The sequence below is a fragment of the Raphanus sativus genome, chromosome 1, assembly GCF_000801105.2.
Source record: "Raphanus sativus cultivar WK10039 chromosome 1, ASM80110v3, whole genome shotgun sequence".
Lineage (NCBI taxonomy): Eukaryota > Viridiplantae > Streptophyta > Magnoliopsida > Brassicales > Brassicaceae > Raphanus > Raphanus sativus.
This window is the reverse complement of record NC_079511.1, coordinates 3,865,676-3,882,971: the sequence shown is the minus strand read 5'-3', so window position 1 is coordinate 3,882,971 and position 17,296 is coordinate 3,865,676. Positions and strand designations below refer to the sequence as shown.

Here is a 17,296-nt window from a genome sequence, read left to right as displayed (position 1 = left end):
AAGAAAATATTAGAGTTGTGGCCATATAAAAAATTCGAGTGTCACTATATAGTAGAACCAGTGGATGAGACAGAATAAGATGCATACATCGTGCTGATAGAGATCAGATATTGAACTAGACAAACGATTTGAGTAAAATATAAAAAGAATTGAATAGGGTATAGTGTGGATCATAAGATGTTACTATAACTTTCAAACATACTATTGTTTAAGTATTTCTAGTGTACAGTATGCTTTGAATTTAAACACATAGTCCTTTTTCAGTTTCCAAGTCTTTGGTCATTGTTTCGCATTATAAATTACAAGTTATCTATCTAATCCCAACACGCTCCTAGTTTCAAGATTTGGTATTATTCGAGAAAGAATATAAGAAAAAGTGAAAAAGTTTCTTTAAAATTTGTCATATAGCGTCAAAATATCTTTACTCGATCTATTTCGACCTTTTTCTAACAGTTGATTAATTATTTAGATTACTAGTATATGAATCTCCCCCAGATTTTCAGCTCAGAGATCTAATACCACAGAACTGCATATAGTAAACAAATATCACATGCATATAGTAGTACACATCTATATAATAATTAATTATGAAACTTTTGAGTATATTCTAGTTTTGTATCTTGACAAGCCATTAAGTTTTCTTTGATGTAATTTTGTAATGTGTTAAGGAATATAATATACTAAATTTTATTAGTTTTTTGTATGTGTGAAAACTTGTAAAACAAATGGAGTATAATTTTGACGGTTAAATGATGTATGGATCAATTTGTGCAGATAACATAGATGTACATCTTCTTACAAAAAAAAAAACATAGATGTACATGATTATATAAGGGTGGGTTCAGTTAATAACGAGATGATAAAAGGACAATTAAGTCATTTACTTATCAGTGTAGTCAAGTCCGCTTTGTTGTTACGTGAAGTGCTGGCTCCTATATAAGTCTCGTCTTCTCCAGCTTGAACTTCACCATAAATCTGATTATCAAAAGAAAGAGAGAGAAGCAAGAGAGAGAGAGATGGGAAACAGCTTAAGGTGTTGTATAGCTTGTGTTCTTCCATGTGGGGCACTAGATTTGATCAGGATCGTTCATCTAAACGGTTACGTTGAAGAGATCACACGCTCAGTAACCGCCGGAGAGATCCTCCAAGCGAATCCAAACCATGTCCTAAGCAAACCATGTTCTCAAGGAGTTGTCCGCAAAATCTTGATCTTGTCCCCTGAATCCGAGCTCAAGCGAGGGAGTATCTATTTTCTCATCCCGGACTCTTCCTTGCCGGAGAAGAAAAGGAGGAGAAAAGAAGGTCATAATCGTCCTAAAAAGACTCACATCAACAACAACCCTAGCACTGACGCCGGCGACGTTAAAGAAGATGATGAATGTGCCAAGTTGTGTGAGAAGTACTTAGAAGAAGTTGTGCCATCGACGTCGTCGAGGAGTAAAGAACACCGTCATCGCCGCCGACATAGCAGATCGGCGTCAGTATCCACGTGGCAGCCTCACCTTGATAGTATCTCTGAGGATCTTAATTAACTCCTCTTCCATTTAGCTAATGGGGTGTTTTTTTTGTCCGGAAGCCGGATTTTTATCTCCTAGAGATCTTTTTTTTTACTTTTGTTTTCGGGGGAAATTCTTATGAAAAAATATAAAATGTGGATAAGATCTGTGTTAAAATGATGTTGTAATGTTGAATCATTCAGAATCGTTAATGAAATTATTAATGTGTCCAGTTCAAGAAAAAAATTATTAGTTACAAAAAAATAATTATTAATGTGTTTATGATTTATTGGTATGTATTAGTGTTGTGTTCGTTATTTTGATTTAAACTCCAAAACTTGTGTGTGATCGGATTGTACACGGATAAAAGCATCAATGAAATGATTAATGATTATAATAAAATGTGAGTTTAACGGAAAACACACCACTTTGAATGATTAGACTGATTAATTAAAGTTGGGTCGTTATAAGATAATAGTTAATGCGCAGGTTTTCACATGCAGTGGACCAATCGAAAAGAATTTGAAACTGAAATAAACACCATTTTTCTTAAATAAAAACCATCTGTTTCAAATGATACTATAAAAATATATAAATGCAAGGAAAACAACTAGTAATCTACACCATACATGGACAAGAAAGTGTATCAATGATTCTGCAAAAAGTTAGATCAACAATTTTATCTTCTCATGTACCATGAATTATGTCGATTGTATAGCTTTCGCTCTAAACTCCAGGCTACCGATATCCATAAATTATATGTTCATCATGTGTTACCAAAATAACTATTATTCGACTCGTTTGAGGTTTAAATATGTCAGATGCTAATGCAGTTGTTATTGTTTGCAAAAATGGTTAACTTTATATTATTAGTTGTGATTGATTGAACGTTGAAAGGGAATACATGGGTTAATAATAATATAGGTCTAACGCAACAACTCACATGTATATGAGATAGAAATAGAATATTATAGGCTTTAAACAGTAAACTACATTAAGATTTTATATTTATAATTTGAATATAAAGTTCTCTTTTGATCAAAGAATATAAAATTTTTTATTGGCCAAAAAGGTTGGAGATGGCTACAACTACAAGCTAAGATATCTATTGAAAAATGAAATTCTGCAGTTACAATAGCAGACACAAGTTTAAACTATTCTTCTTATTATTAAAACATTTAAAGAGAAACAGCCAGTAAACAAAGCGAAAATGAAAGCTGGCGAGCCCATCTGAATCAGCTCCCTTCACATGGATTCCCTCTTCTATGCCCCATCTTCATAAGACACCCATCTTTCTTTTTCTTCTATTTTATTCCTGTTGATGGTCTACGATTTACAATTACTGTTTAATGTGTATGCAACTATGCATACATTACTAAAGTTTGGTACAAACAGCCCATCTTCTCCGTACGCCTCAGCCATTAATGCTTCCAATTTTATGTACATGATTATTTTTAATATATCTAAATGTTTTGAATCCATCTCACAACGGTTTATTAACGAGACTGTAATTAGTAGTTTCATTTCCAAAACAACCAGTAAACAACACTACTGTAAATGTGCAATACACACAAGAATAGTTAGACTAAAACTTCAGCCGTTTATAAGCACCATAAAGTCACAACCGAAGATATGAATATATGCTGAAAAATCATGTTTTTTTTTGAACACCAAATGAGAAAAAAAAAAGATACAAATGAAACCGGTTAAGAAATGGAAGGTTAATTGGTTCATGTCATGGGCAATCAAAAATTCAATTTCTATAATCTTTTAATCCCACATTCATTTTCTCCAAATAGGCAAATAGAATGTGGAGAGATATTATTTGAATCAGTTCAAAAATGAATTAACTAACCTCAAAAAACTATGTTCTACAACATCGAGTTGCTTACTTAACAATCTATATAATTTTTTTGGTCGAACTTAACAATCTATATTTTTATAACAAAAACACAAAGGAAACTACACCATTCTAAAAATAGAATAAATTAATAAAAAAGAGTAAAGCCTAATAATTAAGGGTTGTTATGAAGATCAGTCGAACCATGCATGGTCGGCCCTGGATACAAGCAAGAAAAACATGGGCTTTTAGAGTCTTAGAAAAGTTATTTAGCCTCGAGCTCAAAATACACACGCCGTCTAAATTGCAGTTCATTTAACTTCTTACCGTTTATCGTAGATAAAAACAGCACGCAGTGTTTAACATTAAATTAAAAACGTTTCGTCGTTCCGAAAAGGCATTTCGATGGCGTTTTGAGAGTCAGAGTCAGGACTCCTATCTCGTTTCTATCCTCTTTCTTCTCTTCTTCACTGTTCCGTTAAACCCTACGCTACGAGAGCTTCTCTTCTCCTCTCTACAACTCCTCAAGATCTGAGGGAAACCATGAATCCCACAGCCATCAACGCTCCAATCTCACCTTCCCCTCGCTCTCCTCTACTATGTCACTTCCTCACTCCGTTACCTCTCCGTCTATCGAAAACTCACTCTCCCTCTCGCCGTCGTTACCGAGTTCCGTTCCCTCGTTGCTGCGCAGCCACTACTTCCTCCGAACAACGAAAGCTTGTGTCTAACAAGAAGGAGCTCACTGGACTGCAACCAATCGTAGAGAAAATGACTCCCCCGGTGAGGCTAGCGACCTCCGCTCTTGTTCTAGCGGCCTCTTTAGCTGCTGGTTATGGGCTTGGGCTTCGTTTAGCGGGCTCAAGGAGTATTGCCCTTGGTGGAGCTGCTGTAGCTGGAGCCGCCGGTGGAGCTGTCGTCTATGCGATGAACTCCGCCGTGCCGGAGGTGGCTGCCATCGGTTTGCATAACTATGTAGCTGAGTTTGAAGATCCTGCCTCTGTGACGAAAGAGGATATAGAAAAGATCGCTTCTAGGTTAGTGGTTTCGCTTGTTAATTTGAACGAAAGGATCAAACTTTTTGGGATTTTACACGCAAAGTTTACTTTTTGATGGTTCGTGTGTGTTGTAGGTATGGTGTCAACAAAGGAGATGAGGCATTCCAGGCTGAGATATGTGATATATATTGCCGGTGAGTTGAGTTAAAAACCTGATATTGTGTTCCTCCTTTTGCTTAGTGTGGAGAGTTATTTAGTTAATCTTTGTATCTTGATTTTGATTAGGTACGTTACTTCCGTGCTTCCAAGTGAAGGACAGTCTCTTAAAGGAGACGAAGTGGAGAAGATAGTTAAATTCAAAAGTGCTTTGGGAATAGACGACCCTGATGCAGCCTCTATGCATATGGAGGTATTTTTCTAGTTGCTGAATTAGCCTTTTTGCAGTTGCTTCTGAAGGATACTCACTAGTTCCTTGGTTTTGTTTAGATTGGACGGAGGATTTTTAGGCAAAGGCTTGAGACTGGGGAGCGTGAAGGTGATGCAGAACAGCGTCGGGTGAGTCGCTAGTCCCTATTTCTCCTTATTTTTTTATTGTAGCTTGGTTCAGAAAGAGAGCACAAGTGTGATCACAAGTCTGTATGCTCCCAGTGCAGGCATTTACGAGGCTTGTATATGTTTCAGCTCTTGTGTTTGGAGATGCTGCCTCCTTCCTTTTACCTTGGAAGCGAGTGCTGAAGGTCACAGATGCTCAGGTCGGCATTCCATTTTTTTTTCGAACCTATGATTTTGATGCAGATTGGCAACTTGGTAATCTGAAGTTCTCTCCTAATGTGTTAATCTTGTGTTGTATAGGTTGAGATTGCTATTCGTGAAAATGCAAAGCAGCTGTATGCCGAGAGGTTGAAATTAGTTGGTAGAGGTAATGTTGTTCATGTTTTTCATTTTAAAATTGAAAGTAATGTCACACTTGTAGAATGGAGGTAGTTGCTTGAGCTGGTTATATCAGTTTATGCACGGGAACTTAATGGTTATGTTTGTTAACATGTTCTTACAGATATTAACGTGGAAAACCTTGTGGACCTTAGAAAAGCACAACTATCATTCAAGCTTTCTGATGAGGTACTCTATTTTTTTTTGTAGCATTGACTTCCAGTTGCAACTGGTTATAGTTATTCTGACAGTTTCTTGTCCCTTTCAGCTTGCTGAAGAGCTGTTTAGAGAACATACAAGAACAGTAGCCATAGAGAATATTACATCTGCACTTGGCGTACTAAAATCACGCACGCGAGCAGTGTAAGGCATCGTATTCTATTAACTACTGAATCATGCATTAAATGATTTTATGGAAAAATTATATGTTTGAACGTTTTATAATGATCTTATTCAGGAAGAGTATGGCACTTGTTGTGGAAGAGCTTGAAAAGGTCCTGGAGTTCAACAACTTGCTAGTTTCTTTGAAAAGTCATTCAGAGGCAGATCAATTTGCACTGGGTGTTGGCCCTATTTCTTTAATAGGTAAAAATGCTTTTGATAGTCTCTTTTCTGATTAGTAATTATAGGCTCTTAACATTGGATTTTTGCGGCATAGGTGGTGAGTCTGATTTTGAGAGGAGGATGGATGATTTAAAGCTACTTTATCGAGCATATGTTACAGATGCTTTATCGAGTGGGCGCATTGAAGAAAACAAGGTAAGCTGAAACCAGTTTTGTATTAGTTAATAACTTAATATATAGTAAAGTATGTTATAAAGCGTGTTTCAGATTCTGTTTTCTCTATCACCATCTCATGCGATGTCATTTATGATCATCTTTTTTGCTAAATGGTAGCTTGTGGCAATGAGTCAACTGAGAAACATTCTCGGACTGGGAACACGGGAGGCTGAAGCTATTAGTGTTGATGTCACGTCCAAGGCGTACCGTAAAAGACTTGTTAACGCTTTTTCTAGTGGTGACCTTGAAGCACAAGACAGTAAAGCAAAATACCTTCAAAAGCTATGCGAAGAGCTGCACTTTGATGCACAGAAGGCAAGCGCAATCCATGAAGGTACATTGCGACCACCAGACCTTATGTTGTTAAGTAATACAGTTTGAATTACCCTTGTATCGCCCAAAGATAAGATGGATGGGTCCATGGAAACTAGAATCTAATCAGTTTGGTTGATGGCTTCTGGCTTGTGAACCTGCTGGTCCCTTACCTTGCAAACTAGCTTTAATTGTTTTTGGATTTGGTTCTTAACAGACTTCCAACAAGTCTGGCACTTTCGTGTGGGTTACATGATGTTATCTAACAGTTTTGATGTCTATTGAAGTCTTTTCTTCCCAGTCATCTGACAATCACCTGCTTTTCTTCAGAAATCTATCGGCAGAAGCTTCAACAGTGTGTTACTGATGGAGAGCTCAGCGATGACAATGTCGCTGCTTTGTTAAGGTTAAGAGTCATGCTCTGTATTCCTCAGCAAACTATTGAGGCAGCTCATGCAGAAATCTGTGGAAGCATATTTGAAAAGGTAACCCAGCTTATTAGTCCTCTTCTATGTCCCAGTTTGTTCCCATGGTCCATCGTCTTAGTAGTACATATTTTCCCGTTTTCAATCTGTTTCCATTAACTTCATTTTTGACGACATTTCAGTACAGATACTTATTAGTTACCACCTTTGCAGGTTGTCAGAGAAGCAATTTCTTCTGGAGTGGATGGTTATGATGCTGAAACTCGCAAATCAGTAAGAAAGGCTGCGCATGGTCTTCGGTTATCCAGAGAGACTGCCATATCTATTGCTAGCAAGGCTGTGAGTATCATCACACTCTTTAACTTTTCCCATATTTTGGTATTAATAGTTTCTCTGATAAAAAAAACACCTTCGTTGATGCAGGTTCGTAGAGTTTTCACAAACTATATCAGACGGGCAAGATCGGCAGAGAACCGCACTGAGTCAGCAAAGGAGCTCAAGAAGATGATTGCTTTCAACACGTTAGTTGTGACTGAAATGTTGGCTGACATTAAGGGAGAATCTTCTGACAAAGAACCTGAGGAGCCTGTTCAAGAGAAAGAAGAAGAAGAAGATGGTGAAGATGAGGAATGGGGATCCCTTGAATCGCTCAGAAAGACGAGACCTGACAAAGAACTCGCTGAGAAGATGGGAAAGCCTGGCCAGACTGAGATAACTCTTAAAGATGACCTTCCTGACAGGGACAGGATCGATCTCTACAAAACCTACTTGCTCTACTGTCTAACCGGAGAGGTAACGAGAATCCCGTTCGGCGCCCAGATCACAACGAAGAGAGACGACTCAGAGTACTTGCTTCTGAATCAGCTCGGTGGGATCCTTGGGTTGACTTCGAAAGAAATAGTCAACATTCACGTAGGTTTAGCCGAGCAGGCGTTCAGGCAACAAGCTGAAGTGATTCTAGCCGATGGGCAGTTGACAAAGGCAAGAGTGGAGCAGCTAGACGAGCTGCAGAAACAAGTTGGGTTGCCTCAGCCACAAGCGGAGAAGGTTATAAAGAACATAACCACCACGAAGATGGCAAACGCGATAGAGACTGCTGTCAACCAAGGAAGACTGAACATAAAGCAGATAAGGGAGCTCAAGGAGGCAAACGTGAGCCTGGACAGCATGATCGCTGTGAGCCTGAGAGAGAAACTGTTCAAGAAGACGGTGAATGAAATATTCTCATCGGGGACAGGTGAGTTCGATGAAACTGAAGTCTACGAGACAATCCCATCTGATCTCAGTATTGATGTGGAAAAGGCAAAAGGCGTTGTCCATGACCTTGCTCGGAGTAGACTATCGAACTCCCTGATCCAAGCCGTGGCATTACTCAGGCAGAGAAACGCTAAAGGAGTGGTATGCAAATCCTTTTATCCTCTCTTATATGGACATTAATAGGATTGTGTCTGATTAGTGCCATGCTTCTTTTTAATTGTTTTAGGTCTCCTCGCTGAATGATTTGCTTGCATGCGACAAAGCTGTGCCGGCTGAACCGTTGTCATGGGATGTCCCTGAGGAATTATCCGATCTGTATAGTATCTATTCAAAGAGTGATCCCAAGCCGGCGCCAGAAAAGGTATCGAGGCTACAATATCTACTGGGGATAGATGACTCAACCGCGACTGCCCTCAGTGAGATGGAAGATGGGGCATTCTCTTCTGCTGCAGAAGAAGGCAACTTCGTTTTCTAAGTCATTTGGATGATATTGGCTTTTTGTTTATGGATGTTATGGTCGAGAGAGAGCTAAAAAATGATATTGTCGATGTTAAAATTTAGCAAAGCCTGTGAAAATTTTGTTATTATCAGAACTAAACTTGATCTGATTAGAATAATTTGAAAATTTACGGACGAGAAGAGAACCATGCATGATTCCCTCTTTGCTAACGTGAGGGGTGGAACAAAAAACGGAGCTTGGAATCAGCCAACGTGAGCTTCTTACAGACTTCATGCACATGTGGTGTCACGTGACGGTCAAAGAACGCCAAACGAGAGAATGATAAACAATCGATGACTCAATGAAAAGATAAAATAAAAGATTGACCGTAAGTGAAATGTATTGTTTATTTATTATGGTGTCACATGACTGCACTAAAGTGAAGTAATACTACTGAACATGCATAGATCTGACCTTAATATATACTAGCATGTAATGCTATGTTGACTTTAATTTACTATGCTTAAGGGTCAATTTACTTTATGGTCATTTATGGTTTGCTGTAAATATTTTGTCTCTCACAGACTTCAAAAATTTGAAATGAAAGAGTATTTTTTTTTTTTGGTAAAAAATGTTAAGATGAAAGAGTAAGTTGAGAATTTGAGATGACAAGAAGATACACTGAGCACAGATTCTATACACATATAGACTGCAGTGTAATCTTTATGTCGTAAGTAATTTAGATAAATCGAAGATCAGAGTTTGTTTAATGAAAGCATATGATTATGACTTATGAGTTGATTCATTGAGATGAAATGAATCTGAGGACAATTGGTTTCAGAAAATTATTTCCAAGATTACAAGAAGGAGTAGAAAACCAACATATTTTTGGAGATGTTATGAAAAACATAACTATTTGACATCTCTCAGAAACAGCTTGATGATGGAACCGTAGCATCCTGAAGACCTACTAGCATTGTAATGTTTAGATCCGTACCACATTGGTGTTCTGCTGTTCCTTCCGTACAAATCCGAAGTCCTCATTGGAGAAGATGGCACAGAAGACATTGAAGACGAGGATGATGAAGATGAAGCGGCCGGAGACGACGGGACGCTACGGTTCTTGTGGACCAAGGAACCAGAACGTACATTGGCTCTTTTAGGTTTTGTAGAGGAAGGAGAAGGAGAAGCACCGAAGTAAGAAGGAGGAGGTGTGAGTGGAGCTGAAACAGGAGAATTGAAATCGGAATCAGAACCTGAAGATCGTTTGAAGAGTCTCATTGGAGTTCCGGGCTGAGATTCCCATTTGAAGGGAACAGCTGCAGAGGATCCGCCGTAATAGTCGCCGTCCACGACCACAGAAAGAAGCTTGGCCGTGGAGACCCTAGAGCGATCCAGACCATCCAGTTGAGGCATTGGACAGTCTCTGAGGAACTGACTTGTCTGTTTCTGGTTTGTGCTCAATTAAAAGAGAATGAAAAGACAAGAGACTTGACTTTTTGTTCTTTACTTTATTAGGATAAGAAGATGTAGATTCAGATTCAAAAGTTATTAATTCTTTATGGTCTTTTTTTTTGTCAAGATTCTTTATGGTCTTATTTTTATAATATAGATAGTTTTTGAATGAGAAAAGACTGGTCGTCAAAATATTGCACTTCCTTTGAAATTTGCTATATATGTACAATATTTATATGCGTAGCCCACCCCACCTACTCATAGATGTTGTGTCTACTATTAGAAACGTGGTAATATGAAAGTTAGTATCAACTCTTAAAAAAAATGAAGAAAGATCAGAATGATTAGAGAAGCTGTGTACACTAGTTATGCGCAGCACTAGAATATTGCTTTATCAACTTAGTGAAAACGTGTGACTTGGGTGTTCCATTATACTAGCTATTCAAACACAGTAAGACCTACGACAATATCATAGATGATCTAATGAAACAATGAGCTTTAAAATATTTCGGACCTCATAAGTATATGCTTGGCTCTTCGCTCCATAAAGCCTAGGCTAGTTTGTTGCAGAAGGATTAGCAACGTCAATGTTCTTGTTCTGTAACCTACGTATAACGTTTAAGTTTGAAGGTCCTCATTTTCTACGCCATTCATAAGGTCGATTTTGGACGAAATGGTCTTTGACTCGAGGTGGACCGTGGACACTAAGCTTCTGTGTCACCAGAAGTTGTTCGCTATATTATTCCGATTCATCCATGTACTCTGATGAGTACAGTACTCATCACAATCAAGATTGGGGTGCAAATCTGTAACAATGTTCATGGAAGAAGCCAAAGCTTTATCTCTCGTATTCTCTCATACATCAGAGAGTCTCAGAAGCCCTTGCATCACTGTGGGCCGTCCATAATCGTCGACAGCTATACGAGAGGTCACTAGTAACCAAACAACAACTAACCTTATCGCATAAAAGGCATATATATTCCTACGGACCCGTATCGATCTGATTGCTTCTTTTGCGTCTCTATCACAAGAAAGATACTTCGCCCTGCACTCCACAGCAACTACACAATACGCTTCCTTCACTGATGCAAAATCTCTACATAATTAGATTCTTCTCCTCAACTACTTCCTCCTCAATCTCGATGAAAATCCCTTCGAAGATATTTCCTTCCACTGCGACAGTGCCATAACACTATGAGGGGTGTATTGAACCAATGGTTTTAGATGATTGTGAGATTTGATTAAAATCTCTAGTTATTCAATTAGTGATTTTGATTCTTTTTTTCAAATCCCATGTTATTCAATATGGAATTTCTGCAAAGTTATTCCAAATCACTTAAAATCCTCTGTTATTCAATTAACTATTTATAAAAACTATGTCAAATTAAGTGTTATTCAATCATAAATGGTATTTAAAAAATAAATTTTGTAAAGAGGATTTTAGAATACTTCACGTCATATTTTAGTTAAAAACAACTCTCATAAACTAACATCTCTATAGATGGTATTTGAGAAAACTGAAAGAAAAAAAAACATCACGATGCCGTAAACAAAATCTCCAATGCTCCGACTCTTCCTGTAACTGGTTGCTAACACTCTAATAGGTTACTTCGATAACTGAGGAGTAGTATGTCCCACCACCATCGCCTTGGCACCAACAGTTTCAAGAGAGTCTTCGAGAATTTTACTTACCTGATTAGAAAAAATACTCAGGAAACATAGCCAATCCAAGCTGATGCTGATATAATTAAGGACTGGTGGTGACTCGAATTTAACTTGCCTGTTCAATTTGATAGTCATCCAGGTCAGAGGTCTCTCTGGGGTAAGGTCTGCTCCAAACAACACAGTCATATCCCCGAGTTGCAATGAATGGCATCTCAGGATTGTCTTCATTGTTACTAGAGCTCTTCATCCAAGTAGAGACTTCTCTGTTTTACCTCTCTACGCCATATGCAACTTACAAGTACATCATGATAAAGAGAGTTAAAATCCAAAAGAAAAACATATCTGGACGCTAGACTGATTATGTTTACCGTGTGAGGAAGGAGACCACCGCGGCAGAAAACACAATTATTAACATGCAAGATAACTCCATGACAAGCCAACTCACATGATAAAATCTACACAAGCGAATTGACTCTTGAAGCACGTTTTCTTCTGCATATGTATCCTTGCTGATGTTTAATATTACGGTGGGATAATACTCATATTGCTTCACTGGCTAACTTTCCTGTAGAACTTTTTCAGGGCACTAAACAATTTTTCGTTGCTGTCAGAAAGAGTAGTGGCAATGTGATAACACTCGGTGATCTTTATGACAAACTTATTAACACTCAAGCTGTTATCTTCTGCAACACAAAAAGAAAGGTAATCCTTGTGCTGATCTTACTATATTTGAAATGTTTTAGATGATCAGGTATCTCATGTCCTCGAAAATTGTACTCCCTTGTGAGGCTATTTGTACTCCTTTACTCTTTAAAGGAAGGAGTTAAAACACATTATGTTGCTGTAGAACACTTATAGTCTGAATTCACCTGCAGACTTTAGTAGATTGCAATTGGCCTTTTAACTTATTCAGTGATGCTATATACCAATATTGATGACTTCTAAACGCTGTTTGCAATTATTTTGGTAACTAGATTATATGGTTTCTTTTCAGTGCCTCGCTTAACTATCTCCACATTTGTGATATGTGGATTGGCTAAGTGAGAAATTGAGGCCTAAAAACTGCACAGTCTCATCAGTTCACGGTGACATGCCTCAGAAGGAGAGAGATGAGATCATGAATCAGTTTCGGTCAGGGGACAGTCATGTTTTGATCACAATAGATGTATATGGGTGGCACGTGGTATTGATGTGCAGCAAGTGATTAGGTAGCAAGTCTGTAAGAAGAAAAATATATTGACCAAACTAATAAAATCACCTAAACAACTTTAAAAACTATACAAGATATCTTATCAAATCACCTAAAGTTTTTTATTTGTATTTTTAAAATTTCATTAAAATCACCTAGATAACTTCAAAACTCCCCTAAATCCCATTAAAATTAAACACCCTAAAATCTTTTACAACCCTTGGTTCAATACACCCCTCTATAAGTATTGATTTTGATTTAGCTTCCGCTATTTCCCAATGCTTAGCTTAATATAGACGATAAAAACTAGGGAGAATTAGAAAAATGAGACCCTTTCAACTTTTGATTGTCACAATAGGATTTTTCATACTTTTGGCAATTTTGGATTTTTTTATCCTTCTTTATTGGAAAAAATAGTAAATCAAATTTTAAAAATGTTAAAAAATATGAAAACTGTTGGATACATAAGTGTGACAATATATATGTTTAAATTTGTTTTTAAAAAAAATTGCAATCATATTTTATTTCATCTTCTATCTATAGTTAGAATACTCATTCTAGTTGTTTAGCTAGTTTATAAACCAGATTCTAAGTTTTATACATATTTATATCTAAGCTATATAGTGTAAACTAACATTTATTCTGTACCCTGGCTAAGATAGAATATGTTACGTTATAATCAAGAAATATGTCTTCGGTGTACCTACAGTTTGATAACGAGTTATAGCCGCAACTCAACGTTAAAGCTCGGCTACATTACGTACCATAACTTGTTCTGCCTTTTACCTTATATGACGCCTCGAGATAGAATACATGTCTCACCTACTAACGTTGTTCTGGGTTAGGTAGTATATATATTCTAGGCAAATCGTAAAAATATGGAAACTTTCATATTCAGTTAAAGAAATTTCCTAAATCTAAACTAAATCACCTCTAAATCTTTCAAAAAATATTTTCGCCAAATATCACGTTCTTCTCTTCCACAATTTTTTCTCCAAATGTCACGTTCTTTTCCTCTTTATATAACTCATAACTTATAAAAGCAAAACAAAAGAATCTTGTTGGATGGTGCAAGCTATATCGTGCTTTTAACACAATCAGGTCGTGAGTTCGAAGTACCATTCTTTCATTTTTGCTATTTATTTTTTATGAGTGGCAATATGATAATATTTTTCGTCACCTTCGGTTAAAGATATATTAAATATGTTTCCCAAATCTAAATTAAATCTGTACTAAACTTTTGCCTCATTTATTAAACTTCAAGAAAAGGTAAAAAATGCAAAATTGAATATTGAACCCACCACCTCTAACAATTTTAAAGGATATTTAACCACTAGGACAGAAAGACTATTGGTATGTGTCACCTGTCATAGTGATATATTCCACAGACTATTAATTATTTTGGAGGTCGAGTTGTCGTCTTCTCCTACTAATTCAAGACCACAAGATGTGGTTAATTGTATTTGACAAATTAAATCCTCTGTGTCACTAAGAGGAGTTGATGATTTTGAAGGAGGGGGACAGGACGGTTGAGTAAATCCTATTTTTCTAATTTTCCCTAAAAACTAAAAAGCCTTGTAATTTACGCAAACCTTACCAAGGAAGAAGTAGTTGGAGATCGAAACAAACCTGAGCAACGGAAGGGGTGTTCAATCCGGATATCGGTTCGGTTTCGGTTCGATTTTTTTTTGGTTTTTGGTATTTCGGTTAGTAAAATACAAGTACCATTCTAAATCCATATTTACTTCGGTTCGGTTCGGTTTATATACTGTCGGTTTTCGGTTTATTCGGTTTTATACCAAAAACATAATTTTTTATTTTGTAATCATATTATATGAATTTTAGAATCATGTTGTCAACACATTCATTTATTAAAAAATACTATATGTTTAAATAATAGAACAAAAAAATAAAAAACGCTTATACCATCTAAAAAAATAATCAAATCTAGAATTAAAATCAAAGCTCAAAATTTTGAATAAAAGAAAAAAACTAAAAACAAAACAGAAGCACGAAGCACTAAAAAAAGTTTTTCTATTCTTCCATATTTAGCGTTCATCAAATTCATATTTCTTCGATTGAATACGAATCTCTGTTCATTTATAGATTAAAAAAATTGTGAAGAATTTCTACTAATTATTGTCCAACAAATTTATAATCTTTATTTCAATTTAGTCAATACTAAAATAAAGCAAAAAGATCAAAAAGAAGACTAAAAAATAAGAAGCATCGGTTGCGATGAATTGTTATTTAATTATATTTCAAATGTTTTACAAATCATGGCTTTTTTATTACTGTAAAAAATATGGTAATAGTTATTTACAAACAAATTAAGTTATGATTTTCATACGTCGTTATAAAATATATACATATTTACATGTTTTTATTTTTGATCGTTTTTATTCGGTTTATTCGGTTTTATCGGTTATACACCAAACCATATCTAAATCCTACGGTTTTTTAGAAAATTACATCCATTCGGTTTGTATGGTATATACCAAATCCAAACCACATTGTTTATTTCGGTTCGGTACGGTTCGGTACGGTTCGGTTTTACCATATTGAACAGTCCTAAACGGAACAGATGGTGGTGCTCAAGGTTTTTTATCCAATGGTTGAGTTTCCGTAGCCCTTTTCTATTTTTCCTAGAATATTTTTAATTTCTGTCGACAAATAAATAATATTTCTCACTAGGCCCCCAGTAAGAAATATTTATTACCAAGGAAGACTATTATAATGCTAATATAATTCACATCCACAAAGTTTAAGCATTATGAACTCTTTTAGATATCTACTAGTACAGTGAAACTAATAATGAAATGTTACGTGTATATTTACTGAAAATAAAGTAAAAGCAGATTTATAAAAATTAATTATTATGTAAATAAACAAAGGAACATCATCACACATGATCCAATTTAACAAAATTGTGAACAAGAAAAACATTACCAAAGACTATATGATCAAATCGTTCATGGACTAATGATCAGTCGTTCACGACAAAGTTGTGCGTCGTGGATCATGGTTTATATTATGGTTTGTTTACTATTTGATAGGTTGGTTTTACTTACAAGTTGTATCTTAAAAATAAGAAATGCATAGGATGTTAACATTTAAATTTTTTTTTATCGTTTAATTCACAGAATATACATATTATATTACTTTGTACGTCTAGTTCAAAGAATATCGTTACTTCGTTAGGTACGTCTCTACGGATTAACAACAATTTCAAAGTATTAATTTCGAAATGTTAGAAACTATAGGGGTACTATTTAAAAATAGAAACTGTGTTCAGATAATAAAGAGCTGGGCAAAAAAAAAAGATCGTTTATTACCAGACCTTCCTCAGACAAGGCATCCTGTCTTTCCTTTTAGGTTTCTTCATCGATAAATCAATCCCATCACGACCGCCGGCGAGGAAATTCTCGAAATTTAGATCGTGGCGACTTGGCGTACGGAGAGATCTCAGATTTAAGGTTTCGTCCTTGTTTGGACGGCATCTATGGATTCGTTATCACATATATGAACTTTCGAGAGATGTCGGAATCTATCTGCTCACACGATCAACCTTCTCATCCGCCGCTGGTTCCGTCACCAAAGCCAGTGGCTCGCCAAAGGTCACAACTTTCTTATTATGGAAAATTGAAGTTGAACCTTTTTCTGCATCTGAATTATGGAAACTTGGACCGACTTAGAGATCAAGGGTTAGATCAAAGAGGCTTATATAGAAGATCGTTGAATATTCAGTTTTCTGGCAGAGCGTTTGTCAGGAGGAACCTGAAGAAGAGGACACTCGAGCCTAAGAGTTTGTCAGGCTTTTAGAACAGCTTCTGATGTCTTCAAGCACTACCTTCATTTTTTTTTCTTACCTTGCAACTTTTTGCTTCTTTTTGGTTCATCACTGGGTATTTACTATAAATTATTATGTACTACCTGATTTATATTACACATGCACATCTATATATAATAACAAACCCCAGTTTCTATCTCCATTGAGATCATCATTTTTTATAGGAAAATAAAAGTGGTATCGTACGGTATAGATAACTTGGTTTTTCAATCTAATGGTTAAGTTAAGTTACATTTAAATATATGACATCATCGGTTGTCCAAACGGTAGGTCTTTGCGTTTGGAAAGACGCAACCCTTCTTTTTTTTTTGTGCGCAACAGACACAACGTTTCTCAAAAGATTTAATATATTGTTTCTTCATCACTTCCCTTCATCATTATTCTTACTTTCGTTCAACTTTATTGTTATATAGATGATTTTTTTTTACTTTTATTTATTTTCTCATCTGAAACATAATTATAACTTGAAGCAGGAGAAAAATAGAGAAATCATTAAAAAAATGTTTGTGAAGTAAAAGCTAGAAGATAAGATGATAAAAAAAGATAATTCGCTGTTGGAACATGTCAAACCACAATGACAAAAAAATGCACAAGAGTCACGATTTGATGCAGGATTCACATTAGCCAAAGTCAAACTGTTAGAAGCAGTATCTTGATCAA

At 36.2% G+C, this 17,296-nt stretch overlaps 3 protein-coding genes across 3 annotated transcripts; 2 read left to right on the top strand and 1 right to left on the bottom strand.

Moving 5' to 3' along the window:
• The first annotated feature begins 971 nt into the window (after positions 1-971).
• On the top strand, positions 972-1,676 carry LOC108857089 (uncharacterized). Its single transcript, XM_018631022.2, has one exon. It carries the CDS (start codon positions 1,017-1,019, stop codon positions 1,530-1,532), a length of 516 nt encoding a protein of 171 aa, XP_018486524.1. The 5' UTR covers positions 972-1,016; the 3' UTR covers positions 1,533-1,676.
• Positions 1,677-3,763: 2,087 nt separating this feature from the next.
• Positions 3,764-8,646, top strand: LOC108808936 (protein TIC110, chloroplastic). Its single transcript, XM_018581049.2, has 15 exons — positions 3,764-4,373; positions 4,469-4,528; positions 4,620-4,743; positions 4,821-4,889; positions 4,988-5,086; positions 5,187-5,253; positions 5,389-5,453; positions 5,533-5,627; positions 5,722-5,849; positions 5,923-6,023; positions 6,162-6,378; positions 6,687-6,841; positions 6,995-7,120; positions 7,205-8,179; positions 8,265-8,646. Exons 1-15 carry the CDS (start codon positions 3,880-3,882, stop codon positions 8,511-8,513), a joined length of 3,024 nt encoding a protein of 1,007 aa, XP_018436551.1. The 5' UTR covers positions 3,764-3,879; the 3' UTR covers positions 8,514-8,646.
• Positions 8,647-9,260: 614 nt separating this feature from the next.
• Positions 9,261-10,049, bottom strand: LOC108855640 (uncharacterized). Its single transcript, XM_018629511.2, has one exon. The coding sequence runs from the start codon at positions 9,891-9,893 to the stop codon at positions 9,390-9,392; it is 504 nt and encodes a 167-aa protein (XP_018485013.1). The 5' UTR covers positions 9,894-10,049; the 3' UTR covers positions 9,261-9,389.
• Between the last annotated feature and the right edge of the window lie 7,247 nt (positions 10,050-17,296).

What these genes read in the sequence shown, in the direction of transcription:
- LOC108855640 (XM_018629511.2), bottom strand. Translation starts at nt 9,893, where the DNA reads ATGCCTCAACTGGATGGTCTGGATCGCTCTAGGGTCTCCACGGCCAAG.
- LOC108808936 (XM_018581049.2), top strand. Translation starts at nt 3,880, where the DNA reads ATGAATCCCACAGCCATCAACGCTCCAATCTCACCTTCCCCTCGCTCT. An exon ending in TGAAGGTCACAGATGCTCAG is followed by an intron (nt 5,087 to 5,186) that starts GTCGGCATTCCA and finishes TGTGTTGTATAG; the next exon opens with GTTGAGATTGCTATTCGTGA. An exon ending in AGAGAAACGCTAAAGGAGTG is followed by an intron (nt 8,180 to 8,264) that starts GTATGCAAATCC and finishes TAATTGTTTTAG; the next exon opens with GTCTCCTCGCTGAATGATTT.
- LOC108857089 (XM_018631022.2), top strand. Translation starts at nt 1,017, where the DNA reads ATGGGAAACAGCTTAAGGTGTTGTATAGCTTGTGTTCTTCCATGTGGG.